The 21850-nt window shown below is 30.3% G+C and overlaps 1 protein-coding gene and 1 long non-coding RNA gene across 2 annotated transcripts in view; one reads left to right on the top strand and one right to left on the bottom strand.

Moving 5' to 3' along the window:
• Window positions 1–2338: 2338 nt before the first annotated feature.
• The window catches only part of LOC143198474 (G-protein coupled receptor dmsr-1), a 130029-nt gene continuing 110517 nt past the window's right edge, over window positions 2339–21850 (bottom strand). Inside the window, exon 3 of the mRNA XM_076407715.1 lies at window positions 2339–3677. Within this exon, the coding sequence (XP_076263830.1) occupies window positions 3478–3677 (200 nt within the window). The 3' untranslated portion in view covers window positions 2339–3477. The remainder of the gene's footprint in view (window positions 3678–21850) is intronic.
• On the top strand, window positions 4451–5751 carry LOC143198475 (uncharacterized). Its single transcript, XR_013006226.1, has 3 exons — window positions 4451–5233; window positions 5281–5539; window positions 5599–5751. It is a non-coding gene; the product is annotated as an uncharacterized LOC143198475 (long non-coding RNA).

The following is a 21850-nucleotide window of genomic DNA, read 5'->3' as shown; positions in this document are numbered from 1 at the left end:
AATTATTGTTTAAATAAAAAAAATTACAAACTGTATTGTCTATTATCAATTTAAAAGTCAAATCAACTAAATACTTAAATAAGCAGTCTCTGAAGTGCGTATAAACCCGTCGTTCATATAGTGGGTACCCAGGTTCCTGGAAATTGAACGGGCGGGGTATGAAGTTTGACAGTCAATAACTTTTATTAATTAATTGGTTGTTAAAAAATTGGATGAAAAATGGGTGTCAAATTACTTCAATTCTGGGGATCCAGACGGCCATAAAATTTTTTTTAGAAGTTAATATATTTTATCTGCTGATTAAAATGGATACTAAATATTAAATATAAATACATATACATATTAAAATGAAGTTTTTAATTACTAACCTTCAGAAGAAAGCTTTTAAAATTTTGTGTTATTCTACTCGTAAGTTTGTGACTTATTATGCTAAGAGTGAAAATGACTTTTGTTATTTCCAAAATAATGGATCAAGAACAATTTCGGGTTTTAATTTTACACGGCTTCTTGATGGGAAAAAATAACGTTCAAGTGAAGCAATTCTTTGAATAGTGTTATAAGGACTCCGCTCGATCAGAAACAAATTAAACGCTGGTCTGCTGGCTTCAAACCGAACTTGTGGCTTGTGGTCGAAGAGACACCGATGATGTAGAACGCAGTGGACATCCATATGAAGTGATAACATCGGAAAAGATAAAAAAATCACAAAAACGTTTTCGAATGACCAAAAAAAGTGAAGTTGAATGAGTTAGTTAATATCATAAAGATATCTAAATAATGTGTTGGTTTTATATTACCTAAGAATTTGCCTATAAGAAAGCTCCGTTCAAAATATGTGCCGCGTTTGCTCACTGTTGACGAAAAACAAGAACGTGTCAATGATTCTGAGTTTGAGTGATTCTTCTTGAGTCATCTGAGTGGACAGCAACTGGTGACAGGTTTATTTTGAGGCAAAAAAATAAATTGTTCTACAAAAATGGTATGGAAATATTGAAGCGGCGCTGGAATTATTATGTAACTTGATGGAGATTATGTTGATGAATAAAGACAATTTAGCATAAAAAGACAAGCGTTTTCTTTGTTATGCCCCACACCTTTCAGCCAATGTGTTATATGGTACATATTTAAGATATGATATGATTTATTTTATCAATAGTATGCAATACCGCCTAAATAAACTAGAGAAATATTTTAACCAGTGGAGCATGAATGAAAACCAAAGCAAGTCCAATCATTTTATTTTAAAACTGGGAAGAGAACACTTTTCGTCGGAAGAATTATATAATAAAAACATTCCACAACAAAACCATACAGAATACTTGGACCCTTACTCGAATCGTAGCCCATCTCGACCAATGGTAAATAACTGCACAGCAAACTCTCCAGCGTATATTGGTGAATCAAAATCAAAATCAACCTGGATATAAAGCATTCAACTATGATGTTGAACAGGTAACAACAATACTGAAACATTAGAAATATACCAGAGCAAAGTTCTCAAGTATGTTTTCAATATTCCTCAAAGCATGAGTACCAGGCACATGTATATAGATCTCAATCTGAGAACAGTACATCTGAAAATAAATCCGGACAGCATAAAGTAATAGAATAATGGCACCCAAGGCTGAGGAGATTTAATATATCTCAGTAATAAATTCACGTTTAGGGATGGGATATGAGTCTACAGATGAAATTTCCCTCATAAAAGAATGATAAAGACAACAAGCAGCTTAGAAGTTCTACATCACAATTACTTATGGTTTGGAGACAGACTGCCACAGAATAGAGAAGAAAAATGTCTTTAATTAAAACATGCTGAAGAAGCTACAGCTATAGGAACTTGTAACAAACTTGTAGATTCTAAAAATGATTGGGAATACATCACCGCAAGAAGCTATAATGTCGAGCATTAGTATTATTTTTGAGAGAGTCTCTTTATTATTTATTTTTAAAAGATTACCGAAATTTTAATAATATCTTTAACAAATCACGATATAGACGTTCATGAAAATAAAAATATTTTAACAAATATTTAATTAGTTCATTTATCTAAAAATAAATAAGCTCCTTCCTTTTTTCAATTTTCTATATAAACATCGGACTGACAAAAAAAAACGAAATATTACCTTCTCTTACAAAGGGTTCGTAATATTAAGCTGGATAAATATCTGGCTAAAGCAATACTTGGAAGCGTAAAGTTTTTTTTTTCACACCACTTTACAATATTAAATACTATAACAAGTACTTATATTTACACTGTTTGTCAAGAATTTTCTTCCTAATGCTACACCTACGTAATTTCTTAGGTATTACATGTCCTCTAAATGAAAAACACCTATACATATTTCGACTTACCCCATAAATATAATGTGTGTTAAATTTTAAATTGAAATATATTGTACAATATTAAAATATAATTCGAGATGTATCTATACAAGTTATTTAACTTACTTCTCATATGATTTCGTTTTATAAAATTCGTTGTTTACCTTCCTGATACTGATACAATCCAAATTCGTAAAAAAACATAAAATCAATAACTTTACATGTATCTTATTAAAATTTATATATATCTAATTTACACTCTAAATATTTTATAATAAACAATATTACAATCTAATTATCTAAATATTAAAAAATTCCATTGTGCTTAAATATATCTCTACTATCACAGATCATAATTCACGCCATTTACATAAAATAAGTGTTCAAATTGTTCATACTCCATTTTAATAAATATGTTAAAACGTCAAAAGGTTGCTGACTCGATTTATGAAGAAAGCATTCTTGCATTCAGCAATACTTTGCAAACACTTAGAGAAAAGTAGGTGAATATTATGTGAAGAATTGAAAAAATAGGTATTTTTTAAAGTGCTACAAATTTTAATAATTTTAATTATAATTTGAATGAATTACGTGAAAACTGAATGTTGTATTTGTAATGTTTATTTAGTAATCATATAGAAGTTGAATTAACCTCTAAAAGATGTAAAAAACAAAATGCCAACTATAATTATATAATAATTAATATGTTTATGAAAGGTTGCTTATTTAATGGGGCTTAATGTAGTACGTGTTTTAGTGTAATGTACTTCTCATGTTATAAAAAAATTAATTACTGATTTCTTGAAATAAACATGGCAGTATATAGACAATAGGTTAAAAAAGTAAAGTAAATAGCATAATTAAAATGAGCAAATTAAATTTTGTATCACTCTAGTAAAAATGGCCTTTAATTTTTATTAATGCGTCTGTATTAAATTGTAAATAATAAATGTGTAATATATAATAATATTCCAATTATTGGTACCAAATATCTTTAGCTGTACCACCGGATATTAAATTTGCTAAATATTCTTGATATAACTAATTTAACCACATTTCTGAGTAATATATAAAGGGATCGAAACTTTCGAGATAAGTGTTGATGATATGCAATGCTGCCTTCTTCTATAATGCGTCAACAACCTGTAAATGCTATACCAGCGACATTTTCGTCTCGACACCGTTTTCTTCTTGCAAGTTTTTTTGGCTGGTCCTCTTCGCATAAAGCCAGTTGGTGATCTCCTTGATGTGGAAGAGCTCTTGGAAAGTTACACGGAACTGACGGGACATCGTACAGTACAGGATGAAGTTAATGGAGGAGTTTATCAGTGCCAGTATATCCATGACCTCACCTGAAAGTATCATAAATATTAGATGTGATAGATTCAATGTTTTGCATAGTGTCTAAAATAACATATTTTGCAGAAGGGAATTTAAAAGCTTTATAATTTTCGAAGAAAGTAAGTAGGCAAATTGTATACGCGCCTAAAAATCGATATATAGTCTACTCTAAGTGCTTTTAGTAATGCGTAATGGATATTTGTAACGTCGAAACATTGCAATGTTGCCGTATTAACTCTGAGTTTTAATTCAGTTTGGCTTTGACATAAAAAAAAATTCTATTCTAAATAAAATAATTTAACAAAAATGTTATGAAATATAATTTATTTTAACATTTTAGTATATCTAAAACCTACAGTTAATTATACAGCCTTAATAATGTATAAGTAAATGTTAAAACCTCTTATGACTATTGCTTTCAAGAATTTTGCATACGTCTTACAGCTGGTCGCCGTCCGGTTGTCAAATGTACGCTAAATTATTCAAAATATTATAATAATATATCATATGTAATATGTCATATCACTTTGCTGGTAAATTCCATTAGACAGGTAATTATTAATGATATTATAAGATATAAGTCCACACAATTCTGTTTAAGATGTTTTTAGCGGGTTGCTGCCGGGCTAAATATTAGTGTAGGTACTGTGAATAACACCGCTTACAAAATGAAGAATAAAAAGTTAAATCCACCCAAGAAAATGTATACATACAAAATGAGTGAAAAAGCTTGACCATCTTGATACTGGCTCTATTCGAGACCAAATATACGAAATGGATAAGAACAGTAAGTACACAAAATATTTTATCGATATAAACATAATTTAATAAAATTATTTTAGAGAAGATTCTAGAGAGAAAATTCTAGAAGAAATTATTTTAGAGATTTTTTTCATCTGTCTGGAAAGTATACATAAAAGAATAAAAGAATTAGGGACATGCAGCTTTTTGCGGGATACAAGACATCCTTTCATACACTCTTACAGGGCATAGGTTTTAAATGGTGTAAAGATAACCCTCGGAAAGGTTTAATGGAATATCGAGACATTACCTTAAAAAGAATTCTATTTCTATTCTATTAAAGGCATAAAATAAGACCAAAGAAGATAAACTATTTGAATTTTTGTTTCTTGGTTGAATATTTCAAAATGGTTCATTGTGGTAGTCTTGGCAAAACAGTAACAAAAAAGTGTAAAGACAACAAACATTTAGGGAAAAAGGAAAAAGGTTTTGTTGGTCATAATATTTACTAATAATTAATTGCAGATATATTGCCGGTCGAAAAGAATATTGCATCAAAATCTGTTTGGATATGTAGAAGGAAGCATTGTCAACCATAACACCTTCGATTTGGTTGAACTCGATAAAACATACAGAGGAAGTAATTGATAAATGGTAGAATCGTGAACATGTTTTAGACAAATTAGAAGTTAACATTTAGTGAATGTATTGGTCAGTGAGTCGGAAAGTGAAAGTGACTGAAGGAAACTTTTAGAATATGTGATAATGCTGTGCAATGCTGGAAATTCCTGATATTCCTGAATGATGAGAGTGGAAACAACTAAAGGTATGAACATATTTAACTGATTATAATTGCAGAAAATGGTGTTGTAGGGCGTGAAAGATTTGTGCGCACAGATATGCTTGTAATTATTCAAAATTAAACATGAGCATTAGATTAGAACGTATGAGGAGAAACTGAATACTAACTCTCTTGTATATATGGGTAAATACATTAGATAGAATTCAGTGATTTTATGAAGAATGGTTTACACAGATAGCAGTAGAAGATATGCATAAAATATGCAGTGATACTAAGATGAATTGTCAAGTAAACACACCATCGAAGGAAACAAGAACTAAACGTAAAAAGGTGAATATGCTCTCGAATGAGTGTAATATATGTTTCTTAGTTATACAATTGTTAATTAGGTGGATTAGGCCTCCAGGGTGATAACACTACATAAAAAATCTGCCTAGAATCTCTACCTCATGGGTTGTGTGGAAAAGAGGTTAATATAAACAAACAAATCTAAACTACACACTATTATATCTGTGTTCTTAATTGTAGTTTTAAGTCCTTCGATAATGTATGTATTAGATGTATTACAATGTTAAAATAAATTATATTTGATAATATTTTTGTTTAATTGTTAATTTATATTAAAATTTTGTTGTATGTCAAAGCCAAACTGAACTAAAACTCAGAATTGATTCAGCAACATTGCAATGTTTCAAGGTCATAAATATCCATGAAGTATTACTAAAAAAAACTTTGAATAGACTATATAAGTTTCGGTAAGTGAGGGTTTTGAAATATTAAAAATTATAATTTTACTTCTAAAAATATTTTATCAACAGAAAGCAGTGACGGCTTGTTGTATAGTGATACAAAACAATGCCGAAAGTTTAATTATATTTTAACATAAACCGAATCCTTATATCTGTACGTCTCACTCTTTCATTCTCTCAACATTCAATTTTAGCATAAATGCATCCCTGTCCCTTCCAATATACGGAATGCATAGCCCAGGACCGTAATTATGGAACTATATAACATACCAACAACGTTATCAATATGTTCAACAACTATAATATTTTTCACAATTTATATTCAGAAAAGGTCTATCAAATAATCCTATAAAATATAAAAATATATGCAAAATAAAATAAAAATTACATTCCTGAATATACGGTATTTTCTAAAAAATACCACCTAAAAAGGGGAAAATGTTCCTTCATAAATGTAGAAATTATGACAAATACACGTTAGATATAAAATCTCAAAGAGTTATCATCTATCTGTAGCAGGAAATTTATTTCCGGTGTTTTACGAACGTCTTTAATTATACTTAAAAAGAATCATATTTTATTTATTTTTTATTTATAAATGTTAGGTATATTGAATGACAATTAAAATGAAATTTTTGTTTGTGAGAACAGGCAAAATATAAAACATTTACTAATCATCATCAGTATCAATATGTTAAATAAGAATAATATTTTCCACAATTTTTAGTAAGTGAAAGCCTCACAAATTTTAAATCAAAGAAACAGAACTTTTAAATCAAAACCTGAAAATAAAATAAAAAATACATTTCTTAGAGTAAAATACATTATTTTCTAAAAATATCACCTTATAAAGGAAAGGGCTGCATTCAAATCTGTAAATATCATAAGAAATACCCGTTAGATCTAAAACTTCAAAGATTTATTTCCCTCTGAAGCAGGAAATTTACTTTCGGCACCCTGCGAACGTCTTTAATGATTCTTTTCAGAAATAAGTAGATACGAGAAGATAGTCCTTCCAATAAAACAGACAATGTTATGTTATTAATGTCATTCAAAAAAATTGGGAAATTCAATTTGTAAAAACGTAATTTTAACTTGGAATGGATTTTTTGTTCTCATTCTACTAATTAGCATTACTCTAGTTCAAAAGAGAAAATGAAGTATGTTATGCCTGAATATATAACCAACTGGATATATAAAATTATATTTGTGTTATTATTGATCGATACCGTTGTCGTATGTCTACAAAATTGTACCAAACATTAATAGCAACAAGTCCGAGATTATAAACGGAAAAATCTTCTCTTGACATTTCTATCGATACATTTCTAGTCCTCGTTTAAAATTTGTAATAATTAAAATGGCAAATCCATTAATTATGGATAAAAGATAACCTTGATGTTAGTTCTGACAGTAAGTAGTTAGTTTCACGTATTATTTAACAAAATTATTTCAGACAAAATATTTAATGTAGGAAGTATATATAGCAAAATTTAGGATATGCAGATCTTTGAGCCATCCCTTCATACATTCTTAGAAAATATAGGACTTAAGTGATGTAAACATCACTCACATCACGGTCTAACGGAAATTGAAGGCATCGTTTTTAAAAGATTACCATTTTTAAAACAATATAATGAAATTAGGAAGATATATTATTTCAATTTACGCAGATAGATAAGACATGGATATTTCGAAATGGAACTTTTGGCAAAATGCTGATAAAAAATGTAAAGGCGGCAAAAGTTCATGGAAAAGGTAACGGTAAAAGTTAAACAATAACATAGGTAACGGTAAAAGTTAAACAATAACATAGGTTTTGTTATGTATAATGTTTTTTAATAATTAAATGCAGATATATTATTGTTCATAGTGAAAACATGCTGGATCTGAGTTAAAAACTAACTTATTAAATATAAATTGAATATTTGTTTTTTATATTATTTTTTTAGACACAAGCCTGAATGAAAGTATATTATAGAAAGAAGCATTGGCAACAAAACACCTATGTTTTTAACAAATCGGAAAAAATAAATTACCTACTTGTATTCGTTATTGCTTTAATATACATGCTAATGTCAAATATCAATTTAAAAATTGTTTTATTCAAATATTCTCTGCTTTAACATACAAGAATGTATTAGTCCATTTATTATTCTATCCATATATTTATAACATAAAAGTAAAGAGAGATCTTGTATAAGTTATTAAAGACAAAAAATAATCTTACTTAGGATATTTTGTTATAATGTTCAATGGTGTAGTAATTTACACTAATTAATACTTTGTTAATTATTGAAAGTTAATGGATATTAGATTTAATTAAATATAGTTTAAAAAATGATAGTAAATGTTAGTATTTGAAATAGTTTACATATATTTTAATATGTTTTAATATACAGGAACTTATCACTTAATTATAAATCAATAATTAATTAATTGGTGTTATGCATCAAATACATTTCTGATCTTATATTGACTATGAATACACTAAAAACAATTTTAGTAACATATAATTTTTAAGTTTGTCCCTATAACCTATTATGAAAGAAATATGATTAATTTAATACATTGTGGTCCAGAGGACGATCACTAGTACTAGTTAATATTCAATAGTTAGGTTCTCTTACCTAGAACATTCACAAATTTTAAACAATCACAAACCTAAATTTACGACCATGTCCCAACAGGATTCGAGCCCGCGGCTATCGCAACACTAGCAGGACTGTTCCATCGTCTTTATCACTGCGCCACTCTTATTTTTATTGATATTTCGCATTTTTACCTACAATTATACACCTACTAGATAGTTTATGTACTTTGAGACTAGATAACCCGTGGATCTTCGTATCACCTACATCTATATCACAATTGTTATTATTGTAATGAAAAAATGTTAATTTATTATTTCTGAAATATAACAGTTGTTAATTTGTATAGCACTTTTTCACGCATTTTCCGAATATTTACTTCAAATGTTAGACATATTTATATGAATGTAACTTTAATAAAATTTATTTCTTAACTTTCATTGTAATTTTATATTTATCTTTGTTATCATTGTTATTACTATTGTATTTTAAATATCTCGCTAATTATATTGGCAATGACGCCCTCTGGTGGGAATAACGGTAAACTTTTTCACAACTATTGAATAGGGCATTCCCCTCTATGCTATCATTGTTTTGCCCCCAAGTATTACTGGAGCGCTAGTACAATATGCAAATTATAAAATACGATTTAATAGTGAAGTACATGGCAATATCATAACTAATGAAGGAAATTACTTATTAAGTGATTTTATACACATGTGATAATCAGTTATCACAAGATATGCTTATTACCTAATGGGCAGACTGTTAGGCCAGTAGAAATTTAGTATATACTGCAAAGTAGTAAATTTCGAAATGCTGCAAAGTTCGCATCACCATTATTTAAACATTCCTCAGCATTTGTTTATCAAATTCACTACTTCGAGGTGTACAATTTCCTCTCAAAAAAATCTCTTCCCCTAGCGTTAGCGTCAGATGAAGTTTCCGAATAGATATCCTATATTTATGTCCTAAAATAAACACGTCAATACCTCATTAGTAAATAAAAAGAACAAGAAACCTTGAAACTGTAATTTATTGATACTTAACTATATAGGTGATACTGACAGATTTATTGATCCAATTATTCTTACATACGATGAAATATGAAACAATTATAAGAAATAAAAACCTATTTAATGGAAGTTAATTAAAATCCTTTATAACGATCCATAAATCTCAAGATTTCGCCGCTTGTCAACTTAGTTATCGGCATCACGTTGGAGCCTAATTCAAATTGCCTACATTTCGTCAAACGAAATATCTTCGAATGGCGCAACTTGTAAACAACATTGACTAAAGTGCGGGGAATTGGGGCTATTTGTATACTTTTCCATCCCATTTTTAGTAATCAGTTTCCTTTATTCCGTTTTCGGTTCATTACGTCTTCGAATTAAAATCGATTGTTGCTGGTACGGCTTTTTTTTTTCGGGGAACATCGACCGAACCTTACGCTTCGCGACGTTAAAAATGAGGCGAATATTGAAATAGTATTGTTCAGATTCGCATAACGGCCAATTGGATTTTCTTTGTCCGCTCGAGAATCTAAACAATTCGATTTTTAATGTTCGCATTGGGCAGCATTTATTCTAAGCAGCTTTCAAGGATATTTTGAAGCAATACTTTCATTTATTGGTCACATAATAGATTTAAATTTAGCATTTGTATAGGGTGAAACATTGAACACCAAATAACAATTTTTTTAGTAAAAGTTTCTAGAGTATCTAGATACTCTAGATAAGGGTAGGCCTATACTCTAGGTAGGTATGGGTAGGCCAAGTAAAGGTGTAGCCCGTTTGAGGAAAAATAAATAAACAATGATTAAAAATAAGGAGCGCTTCAGGCCCCGAGGTCTTCTTCGTAGCCTAGGTGATTTGACAAATGTTCTAACTAAACAATAACAAAAAATGTATTTTCCCCACCAGGAATCGAACCCGCGACCTCTGTTTGGAAACTAAACGCTTTAATCATTACACCATGGAAGAAGTTGTCTAGAAGAAGTCTAGAAGTAGTCTACAATGTCCACCTTGTAAGTGCATTCTTAATTAATGAACAACAATTAAAGAAGAAATCGGCGAACATACATTAAAAAAATATATACAGCAGAACATAGAACGTCCCCCTTTTTAGAATTCCGGTAGAAAGGAACTTTCATTATTCATGTTACCATAATATGCCAGTACAAAAATATTGTTAACTAAGACATCATGGGATTTCTACAATTCATTTCTGCTCAGTAAATCCCATCTTCCATAATAACTAGTGACAGTTCATTTATATCTGTCGTGACAGAGTGTATTGAGTGTTGGTGTATTGAACACGGATGAATTTATAACTTATGTGTATTAGTTATATAATATAAAAGTGACGATCACGAAATAAAATTATAAAATAAATCTTCAGTTCTATTTCGTCCATATATAGTTACAAATAAAATATATTTACGACATTCTAATAAACATAAGGAAATAATTTCTTAATAAATTATTTTACAATAAATTATAACATATGCAAACACACATACACATATATTGTGTGTTTCGAGAATAGTTTATAGTCACAATTAAACCCGGCAGGTGGCTGTTATAAAATTAGAATAATTTTTTCAATCTATTTTATTTCAACTGGTATATATCTGTTAGATGGACAATTTCATGGTAATCGCCATTCAAAATCTTGTGCTATCTAGTAAAATAGCTAGTGAGGTATAATTATTCAAGTGACTTGACGAATAGGATATTATATTGCCAGACATGATAGGGATTTATTGACGCTCTCAAAGTGCAAAGATATATAACCCATGTAGAAGATTTTCTCACATATCTTTATTTTTCTCTCTCTTTCTCTCTGGGAAAAATTAATGTGTTTGGAATTCTTTTCGATGTATTTTTACATTGAGAAATTATTCGAAATAGATATAAATTCTGTAATAATAATTAATAAAAATAATTGTAGTGTTTCGGTGACCATTTAATACTTCATTATTTAGAACGTCAATATTAGCCTTAAAATCTCTTTTTTTTTTTTGATAAATAATAATAATTTCGGGTAAAATAAGTACCGAATATCGAGACGTAGTTTTTTAGAATTAGTCATCATGCTCATTAGAGGCGGACTATATATAACAATTAGATTCTAAAAAGCACCTGTTAGGGCCCTGAATTCCTAAATTAATCCGACCTAAGTAATTTTATCTTTAAAAACAAAAGAAAGCTCTCGGGAGATCGAGTTTTTTTTATCGAAAGTCGGATCTTCCATGTTATGGGTCTCCAATTTATCCAGATTAAATTGGAGGTCCTAATTTTTTCACAGCTCTCTGTAAAATGATAAAGCCATTGTGTTTGGAACAAGGAAGAACAGGAGTTAGGATAACGTAAGTGACAGATCCAAATAAAAATGGTTTTATTTAGTTACACAATAATACATTTTAATCCTGATTTATATTTTTACTGAATATATAATTTAATATATAGAGATTATACAAATACATAAATTGATTATGCGAATATTTAGGAGGTTTTTGATATAGAGAACATATATACATTATATTATATTATTTAATAAATCAAAAATTCAAGTCTCTATATCCCCAAACACCGTAATTTAATACCGTCAGATTTACGTCAGAATACTGACGATTTATTAAACTCAAAAATCTTCTAGAACAGAAATATGAGCTACCACAACAAATGACGAAGTGTAAAATTTTAAAACAGTATCAAAAAGAAGAAGAGCATAGAAGGGCGTGTTACAGATTGCTGTATCTAAGTGGGATTGTTCAACAGCAATTTAAATAAAATTATAAAGATAAATAACCCATTTGTTGTTACTATATTTCGTTATAAAACATCTTTGTCTAGTTGGTATGATTGCATCTTTTTAATCTCAAACAAAATGTAAAAGATTTATTTTGCATATTTAAACAAAAGCATAACGATTTCTTTTTAAATTAACAAACATTTAAAAGGTAATTTGAACTATTAGCTAATTGTATTTTTCAACCATATATATAGCTGTCATATTTCAATTCCCAATCTTAGTCTCAACGATTTAAAAGTGGTAGTTTTAAATATAAAAGCCAAGAAAGTCCCGACGGACTAAACAAGTTCGTAAAAATGAATTGCAAGACCCATTGGACGGAAACTTAGCTATAACCCTCAAAAATATGTTAGACAGCTAAGTATATAGAACTATAGGATTCTCGTTACTCGAGGAGGATCACACATATTTACATCGAAGCACATGGTAGAATCAGCAAGGTGTAGTATATTATAAATGTTAAAACTGGATATCACTGTTGATACAGATATCTAGTGGCGTTAATTGAACAAAATGATGGACGTATTGTTGCAAAAGAAACTGCCAATAATTACAGGCATAATAAAGCAGTACTAGAATTAAAATCATCAACTTGCGTAACAACCGTCGATCACGACGAATGCACTGTTCTAGCTTCAAACGTGTATACGGTTTTGAAATGATGGATAAGTGTAAAAGTGGATCGATGTTTGGATCACTGCTGAATCATATCAGATGACTGTAATATGTATCATTCTTGTGAGAGTTATATCTTGTTGTTTAAACATTTTCTCAAAGCAATGGATTGCCGAATAGATTCAAGCCCTTTTCAATGACTTCAAGCTGGATTATCGTACAATTTATATTATCAACCATATTTTCCAGACATAGCTAGTTCTTTTCTTAAATTCATACCTTAAAAAATTCATACTTAAAAGAATTTAAAGACTTATTTAATTATTTAACACTTTAAGGAGCTCATTGAGTCGAAGGCGTTAACTAATCGCTTGTCTGCACATTTTCTACTGAGACCAAGGATTTATACAATGCGAAAAGTTTTGCGCTCAATACGCCCGTTGGTATGGGCATTTTAAAGTGTCATTGGTCTTGGAGCCGTCCGAGAATAGGAAAAGATGTTCAGGATTATTCTCAGTTTTAACTTGACTGAATTGGATGCTGATATCGCTACAGTCGCAATTACTGCTTGTCGGACTCCTCATGGAGAGATCGACAGTCATCTGCGATAGTCGCCATGTATGCAATCTATCCCCAGAGATGTATATCGGTGAAAAAAAAAAACAGCTATAAGCGGCAACAAACCGTATGGAATCTGTGACAAGAGCCCCTTTGTTGTCCTCTAAAGGGATTGAATATGGTGCTTGATGGGAAGAAATGTCTGTCAAGAGACAGCCTTGGTTTAAATCTTAACGAGCTGGTATATTTAATCAAGCAAATCACGTTTGCTTGCTAGGGAAATGATTTCTGCTTCTCAGGGCAAGCTGAGCTAGTGTAGAAGGTCCCCAGAGCGATTCTAAACACTGAATTGTGGATTGGGTTCATTCAATTTAAGTAAGAGGGAGAAGCGAAGATGAACCACTGGCAGACATACTACTATTTCCTTTCGGTTAAGCCTTAATATATATTTAGTAAGGTGACCCTATGAGGTCCCCAACGAAAGTTGGTCCAAGTGCGTAGCAGACTATATCTGTCATATAGACTGATATCTGCCAAACATTTATTTCGAACTTAGCAAATATGCTAGAGCGAGCTGAGACAAGAGTATAATATAAGTCCCAAAAATGTATGGCTAGGCTTACAGCTTATGGTACATCCACCAATCGTCAGCGTGTTCACTTTTGGGCAATTTCTCATTCTACAGAAAAGGACACTGATAGATTTATCGTGCGATAATGACAATTCGTTTGCTTTTGCCCATGATGATAGGATATCGAGACATTTTTGCAGTAGCCTTTGGCTTAACTTATGGTCTTGTATACTATGGTAAATAACAATGTAATCTACAAAAAGTCGAGACTTGATCTGATTTGGTATCATAATGTTGATCGAATTGAAGGTTATGAGGAATAGGGTTGGGTTAATACTTGACCCTTGCGGTACTTGTTCCACTGTTCTTACATCTTAGCACAATGCTGTCTAATTTCTTCTTTTCTGATTCTCTGAATTTCACATTCTTCGATTTTCACTCTCAAGAGATTCAAGCTATACTTACTTACCTATTCTATCTTACCTATAAAATAACATTTAAATAATTATTAAAATATATTAAATTTAAAATAAATGTCTAATTATTACCAGTTACTACAAATTTTGCTATTATTCTTGATGGACAAACCTCATTAACGACTTGTCTACTTCCAACACAACAATAATTTTCTTCTGTGTTCTTCTTATCGTTAAATTTTAGCATATGTTGATCTATTCGATGTCGTTGAAAACGATGTGTGATAAATTTGGCAGCTGACATGTCCACTATAATTAAAATTGTTGCTGTTTGAATTTTATAACTTTTTTTAAAAGTTTAATCTCACATTCTGCACTTACCCTTGTTCTGCCATATTTTAAAATCAATATATGTTAAACCACCAAAAATAACACAAAAATTTAATTATTAATGCTATAGAATTATTAACGTTCTAAATATTCTAAATTTGGTTGTTGTTTGACTGTACCGATCGTCACGAAAAGAATGTACCGACATTAGGAATGGAAGACAATATAGTCACAAATATTGAGAATCTCTATACTTATACAAATCCGGATATATTTGTTTAGTAATATATCCTGTACTGGTCCACACCGTTGTCATATATGCACAATTATTCAAAACATTAATGGTAATAACCAGAGGTTATAAACCGTTAAACGTTTTTTTTTTGGTGCTTGTTTTGATATATTTGTAACAGTTTAAAATTTGTGATATCTCTTAAAATTGATGGTTAAAAATGTTAAAGCCATTATCTAGTCAGATGCATCTGATTAGGCTCCTAATAAGTTACTTCGAACACTATTGAGATAGTGAGGACCACCACATGCCACTACATTTTGTTAGAGAGGTAATTGATGGTATTAAATATTAAGTTCATGCAGTTTTATTGCAAGTATTTTTAGCATGATGCAGAGCTAACAAAAGCATTGAGAGCAGATGAATACAAAGAACGGCACAAAACAAAGATCGCCTTAGATATTAGCTTTAATCCAGATTAAATTCATGAAATGTCTAAAGCAGTGAATAGTTTTTTCCGCATAAATACCATTTAACACAATTATTTTAGAGTTGGAATGACGTAATATAATATACGAAGAGGTTTAATGCAACTTTAAATAGAACTAGATTATTTCTTTAAGAATACCATTTTTCTATTTGTATAATAAATTGTATAATAAAATTTACGTAGGTTTAGTTACTTGAAATATTTTACAATAATTCATTTAAATTTTCCTTTTATTCCTGTAGTTGGCTTAGCGTTTTGTCACTAGTTAAACAACTAAATGTTTATGTTTTACGTAATTTACTTTTTTTTTGAAAGAAACCTGAAAAAATAACACTCTAGAAAGAAGCATTGTCTACAATACATTCGATTTATATAACTCCATCAGATAGATGGAAAAATAAATTTACAGGTGGTTGAATGGTTAACATGTGTTCTACAGATAAGAAATCAATAATTTGTTCATTGAGTTTTACAGAGATTCTAATAGTAAAAGGGATGGAGTAAAACTTTTTTTATGGACTTATGGCCCAATCATTGGGATCGATATACAGTGATAAGGGCGGAAACAACTAAAGATGAGTATATAATTAATATTGGACAGCTATAGAAAATCGTGTTGTAGAATGTGAAATAATTTTGTCCATAGATATTTATAATATTTGGTAAATGCATTAGAGATAATGTAGTGATTAAATCTAACTTTGTAGAGGCAGTAACAGAAGAAACTTGGGAGAAATTCAGATATAACAAAATAACTTATTAAGCGAATAGAGGAACGAAAGAAACAAGAACTTTTTTAAATTTTATTTAATTAATATATTGTTACTAGTCGTTTCCGTCTAACCTACAATTTGTCTTTATTATAACTTAAATCTAGGTATATAACTAGGACGACCCACTGGCCCTATCTCAGTCTCTGGTGAAATAACATATATACATGTCATTTTTTAATATATGCACCTCACTACACAAGACTGCACAAGATCAGATGGTTTGATTCTTTTGAGTCTATGTCCTATTCTGGTGATATTCAATAGTTCGTATGAGAATGGAGTCTTTCCTCATGCCCCCTTGCAATTCTCTTGTAATCAGTCCTATAGTATTTGGGTGCACCCACAATACCTCTCAGGACTTTGTTCTGAAAAATATTTGTTTGATTTATGTTACTCTTTGCAGAACATACCCATAATTGAACTCCGTATGTCTGGGATTCTCTTCCAATTAGCCAGTACATTTTCCTATATTTCAATTCCCGTTCTTTTCTTTCCTTCTTTATATGTTCTTTCGAGTGAAGTTTTGCATCGAGATTCATTCCGAGATATTTAGCTTTGTTGCTATATGGAATAATAGTGCTGTTTAATGTTATCGGTGCTTATACGGTCTGTTTATAGGTGAACTAAACATGTACAGATTTACTCTCATTAATTCTTATTTTCCAAGCTTGTGTCCAATTATTTATATTATCACTTGCCTGTTGTAATCTTCGTCAGGATTCTTCACTATTGTCTTCGACATCGCCGACATTTGCTAATGATAGCAAATGTAGCCATCGTAATATTTTCCATTTGTGGTATATCACAAGTGTAGAGTGGATAAGTCCCAGTACACTTCCTTGTGGTACACCTGCTTTAGCTTCTTCTCCTTCTTCGTGTTTGACTCTAGATATTCTGGTTGTAATGTATGATTTTAATAGTTCAGTGTGTTGTTTTGGTAACATTTTCTGTAGTTTATGAACAAGATGAAGACCTTGCTAAACCTTATCGAAGGCTTGTGGTACATTCAAAAATATAGCTGTGCATACTTTTTTACTTTCGTAGACTTTTTCAATGACATCTGTTATTCCGTGGACCTGGTCAATTGTTGTGTGCTTGTTAATAAACCCAAACTGGTGTGTTGATATTAGGTTTTTTCTCTCTATGATCGGTTTTATTCTTTTCAACAATTTTTCAAAAACCTTAAATATTACTGGCAGCAGTCTATAGGTCTATAGGTTCTTCTTTCGTTCGGTGACTTACTAGGTTTTGGGGATCATTATAATTTCCGCCATCTTCCAACTGTCTGGGACATGTTTTAATCTGAATGCTATATTGATCAAGTTGGTGAGTTTTATAATTCCATTTCTTGGTAGTTTTTACAGCCATTCTTCTGTTATTAAATCGTAGCTTGGTGATTTGCTAGGGTTAATGTCAGTTTTAATAACTTTGATTACCTCTTTCGGCGTGACTAATTCCATCATCGAATTTTCAGCTTCTATGTCCGACAAATTATGCTCAATATTACTTTCGTTTGGTTTGAAAAGAAACAAGAACTAAAAAAACTCTACCTCGTAGGTGGTGTGGAAAGGTGTTTAATGTGAATTTAATGAAACAACTCAAACCTCCAAATTATTGTTGCAGTATAATTAACTTTAGTTTAAGTCCTAGATATATTATATTATTAAAATGAATTATATTTGGTTATTTTTTTTATTACATTAGTATTTTCTTATGTAATCAAACACTTAAATTTGATGCGGTATTTAAAAATTGTATTTTAGATTTCGATGACGTGCATTGGTACTTTTATTGAAAGGACTATAATAAACAAATATATGTTCAGAGTAATTATAAACCATTCTCAGTCATCGTTGTTCTCCCACACCAAAAATCCTACAAACAATAAAAACATCAAAAAGATGAGTTAATCCGGCAGATGGCGGTTCGTTACTTTATACCCGAACCCTTTGCCTTCTTCGCAGAAGAAGGAAAATATTCAATATCAAAGGACAACATAATTTCCCCGGCCGAACAAACATCAATTAGCCTTCTCTCGGTCTACATCCGCTCTCCCCCGCCACGTTTCGGTTTCAAAGGAATTTTTTCTTATTATTTACGACAGCTTAAAATATAATAAATCAAAATGGAATGCTTTTATTTCCATCGCCGTGTAAATTCACGCAATCAGTAAACAATATTATTCAGCGGTATTAAGATATAATTAGTTTTTGTTTGATTACAATTCCGACTTTTCGCTTAAAATAGACGAGATCGAAATACGTAAAGCTCCAAGTAATGCTGAAAACTTTCAACTAAGAGTGATTGGGATCTGAAACTAATACTGTATAATTTAGTTCAGAGTATACTTTATATTTAAATTTAATCAACATTAAGATCAAACATTTGTTTGCAAAAGGCACAGTCCTACTAATGAAATGTTTAAGTGAAATTGTTCGCGTTTAAATTAATTGGGAGGCTTGATCAAATTTTTTCTAATTTAACTCAATGTTCTCCTTAGCCGTAGACAGTTGTTGTTTCTTAATGGGTGTGCAATATTCGCTGATACAAATGTTGATACTTGAAGTATTTTCTTACGATATAGTCCCATTCATTGTGCATAGCTATATGGCTTAAGAACCAAAGTATGTGTTACTGTCGTAAAATTGAACGGAATCGAATTAGGGAAAATTTAGGCATTCAGGCAGTTATATTCTAGAATAGTACGGCAGAATAGCACCTACCTAAGGAATCCACTAAGCTGCATGGGCTATCGTTCGTTATCTAATGTCTTTTCAAAATAACAGTGAACTGACGTCATCAATATATGTTTGTCTCAAATTGTATATTCTGTTTTGAGTCAGACAATATTTTCCTTCTCATTTTACTGTCTGATAAGTTCGAACAAGTAACCGAATTAGCCTGAAAACATCGTCCGATTGTCAAACGTCTACAAATCCCTCAAAATATGAATTATTATAACAACAAACTATAAATCGTCAAACATTGTTTTAACGCTTTGTTTATTTTGATAAATTTTAAATCGCTGATTGAAACTCTCTTATTAAAAATGGCGAAGCCAGACAGAACAGATTGGACCTCCAATTAGTTACTTAGAGCAGGAAACAGATACTAGATAGTAACGAATGTAATTGTGTATGTATGTGTGGATATGTGTGTATTTGTTCAGAAAATACATGAGCATTTGGTTAAAATGTGTGAGGAGAGAAAGAATAGTAACTATTTTGAAGGTGAAGCAAATTAATTAAAGAGATTGCATTGATTAAATATAGTTTTTTTCAAGAAAGATGTATACAGGTAGTAATAGAACAAACTGAGGAGAAATATAATAATATCAAAATTATTTTACAAGGAAACACTGTACTGAAGAATATAAAAATTAAGCGTGAAATGTACATGTGCTCTCTAATGAAATTAAAATATATTACTTTGATATATAATTGTTAATTAGGTGAATTAAGCATCCAGGAGATCTCACTACATAAAAAGCGCCTGAAAAAACTTTTAGGTGGTATGGAGAAAATGCATTGTAAATATAATAAAACCCAACCCCAACCTACAAACTATTATAATTGTATAATTAAATATAGTTTTATGTCCTTGGATAATATATGCGATAGATATTTTATAACAGTATTTATGTTTTTAACAGTTTAATTATTTTAGTTAGATTTGAATTTGTTGTATGTCAAAGCCAAAATGAATTAAAACTCAGAGCTGATGCGGCAACACTGCGACATTTTGAAGTCATCAATTCAGATCACGTGAGTTCACTGTTTTATTCAACGGACTATATATAAGAGAGTGCACTTGGAACAGAACAGATGCTACAATCAAGACTAATATGCTGCTCTTGAATGCTTATTTTGCCAAACCCTCTGTGACATTATTACTGATCGACATCTCGAAGCCTGAAGTTTTTTGATGATTAAGTCGAATTATACAGGGATAGAACAAACAATGTGAACAACACTTAATATATACACAATAAGTATTTATTAATAGAATATTGAGCTATCATCTGTTTTAACACAATTGAAATTCGGGGAACAGATTCGTAGAATGTCGATTCGTTCTTAGAATGTATAGATTCGATAGGAATCTAATAAATTATCGTACAGAAACAACCACCAATTGCTTCAATTACGTTAGAGATGAAAACCTTTCCCTGATTTTCTGCTTTAAATATTCCCATAACAGCTGAATCACAAGAAGACACTACAGTCGTATCAGAAACAATATGCAAATCTTATTTTAGTAGAAAGCTAAATTTTAGCATTATCCAAACTTACTAAAACAAAGTTATCCCACAGCATTGTTAACGCCCCATTGTACACACAAAATATCTGAGTGTCAACGAAGGAATTTAGATGTTGGTGAAAAAACATCAAGAATTATTGTGTGATCACAAAAAATCCTTCAACTGCTCGGCAACACTAGATTTAATATATTTATTTATTATAGAGATTAATGATAAAAAAGTCTTTGAACTAATATATATGAAGAATATCTGTGTATTAAAGTAGAGTGCACCATTGAGGATACATGATCAAATCTTAACTCATTTGATGATTACAGAAGGAGTCAGAATTTTAAAATGAAGAATGATGAAGAATATGAAAATGAATTAGAAGAATTAGAAAGAAAAAAGAAGAATATGAAGAAAAAATTACCAGATTGTTATAATATTTGTGCCATGCGCTTTTAATCGTCATAAAATATATGGATGACTAACAATGGAAGTTGATAGCGCTAACTTAAGTGAAGTTAAACTTAGGAAGACGTTACCCGGAGAGCTCTTAAAAATTCAGGAAGTGTAAAATTTTGTGTCTAGAAGTAGATGGAAGACGAATATCTACCGAAGACATGGAACTAAAATCATCGTCAGAGAACTCTATACAAATCAGTTAAATATATGAATAGAAACCATTAAGTGGTATTTTTATCATGGTAATTTTCGTTAAACTTGCCAAATACCTAAATGATTTAATCATATTATAATGCTATGAGATAAAGATAGAGATTATGCAAAAATGCTTGTATTTGGTCCGGGTTTCTTGAAAAAATATCAATAAATCAATTTTTGCCCTTCAGTATAATATACGTAAAAGATATTCATATTGTTTCCTCTTTCTAAATAATAAGAAAGGGTTCTTAGATCACATCAGAATAGTTTTTTACTAAAGCATCCGTCTGTTGCTTAAGGAATAGAGAAAAATACATTTTGTTCTTTCGTGAGAATAAACTTTTTACATTATAGAGCAAAGTTGTCCGAAAAAATTAAAACTTACTTCACTGTACAACTAATAAACATAAATAATCGTAACTGATTATCCGACCTATCAAATAAATGAACAAACAGATGTTGATATAATGCTGAATATAGACTAACATATAACTAATTATAAAGTTTAGAAATATATTATAAAACTATTAAGTTTATTAGAAAGCCGAAGCATTAAGTATGATTCATTTTTCTGAATAAATCCAAAAGTAA

Source organism: Rhynchophorus ferrugineus, unplaced genomic scaffold (genome assembly GCF_030347505.1).
Source record: "Rhynchophorus ferrugineus isolate W39M unplaced genomic scaffold, kcgeb_rfMv2 rfM6, whole genome shotgun sequence".
Lineage (NCBI taxonomy): Eukaryota > Metazoa > Arthropoda > Insecta > Coleoptera > Curculionidae > Rhynchophorus > Rhynchophorus ferrugineus.
This window is presented reverse-complemented; position numbering and strand designations above follow the sequence as displayed.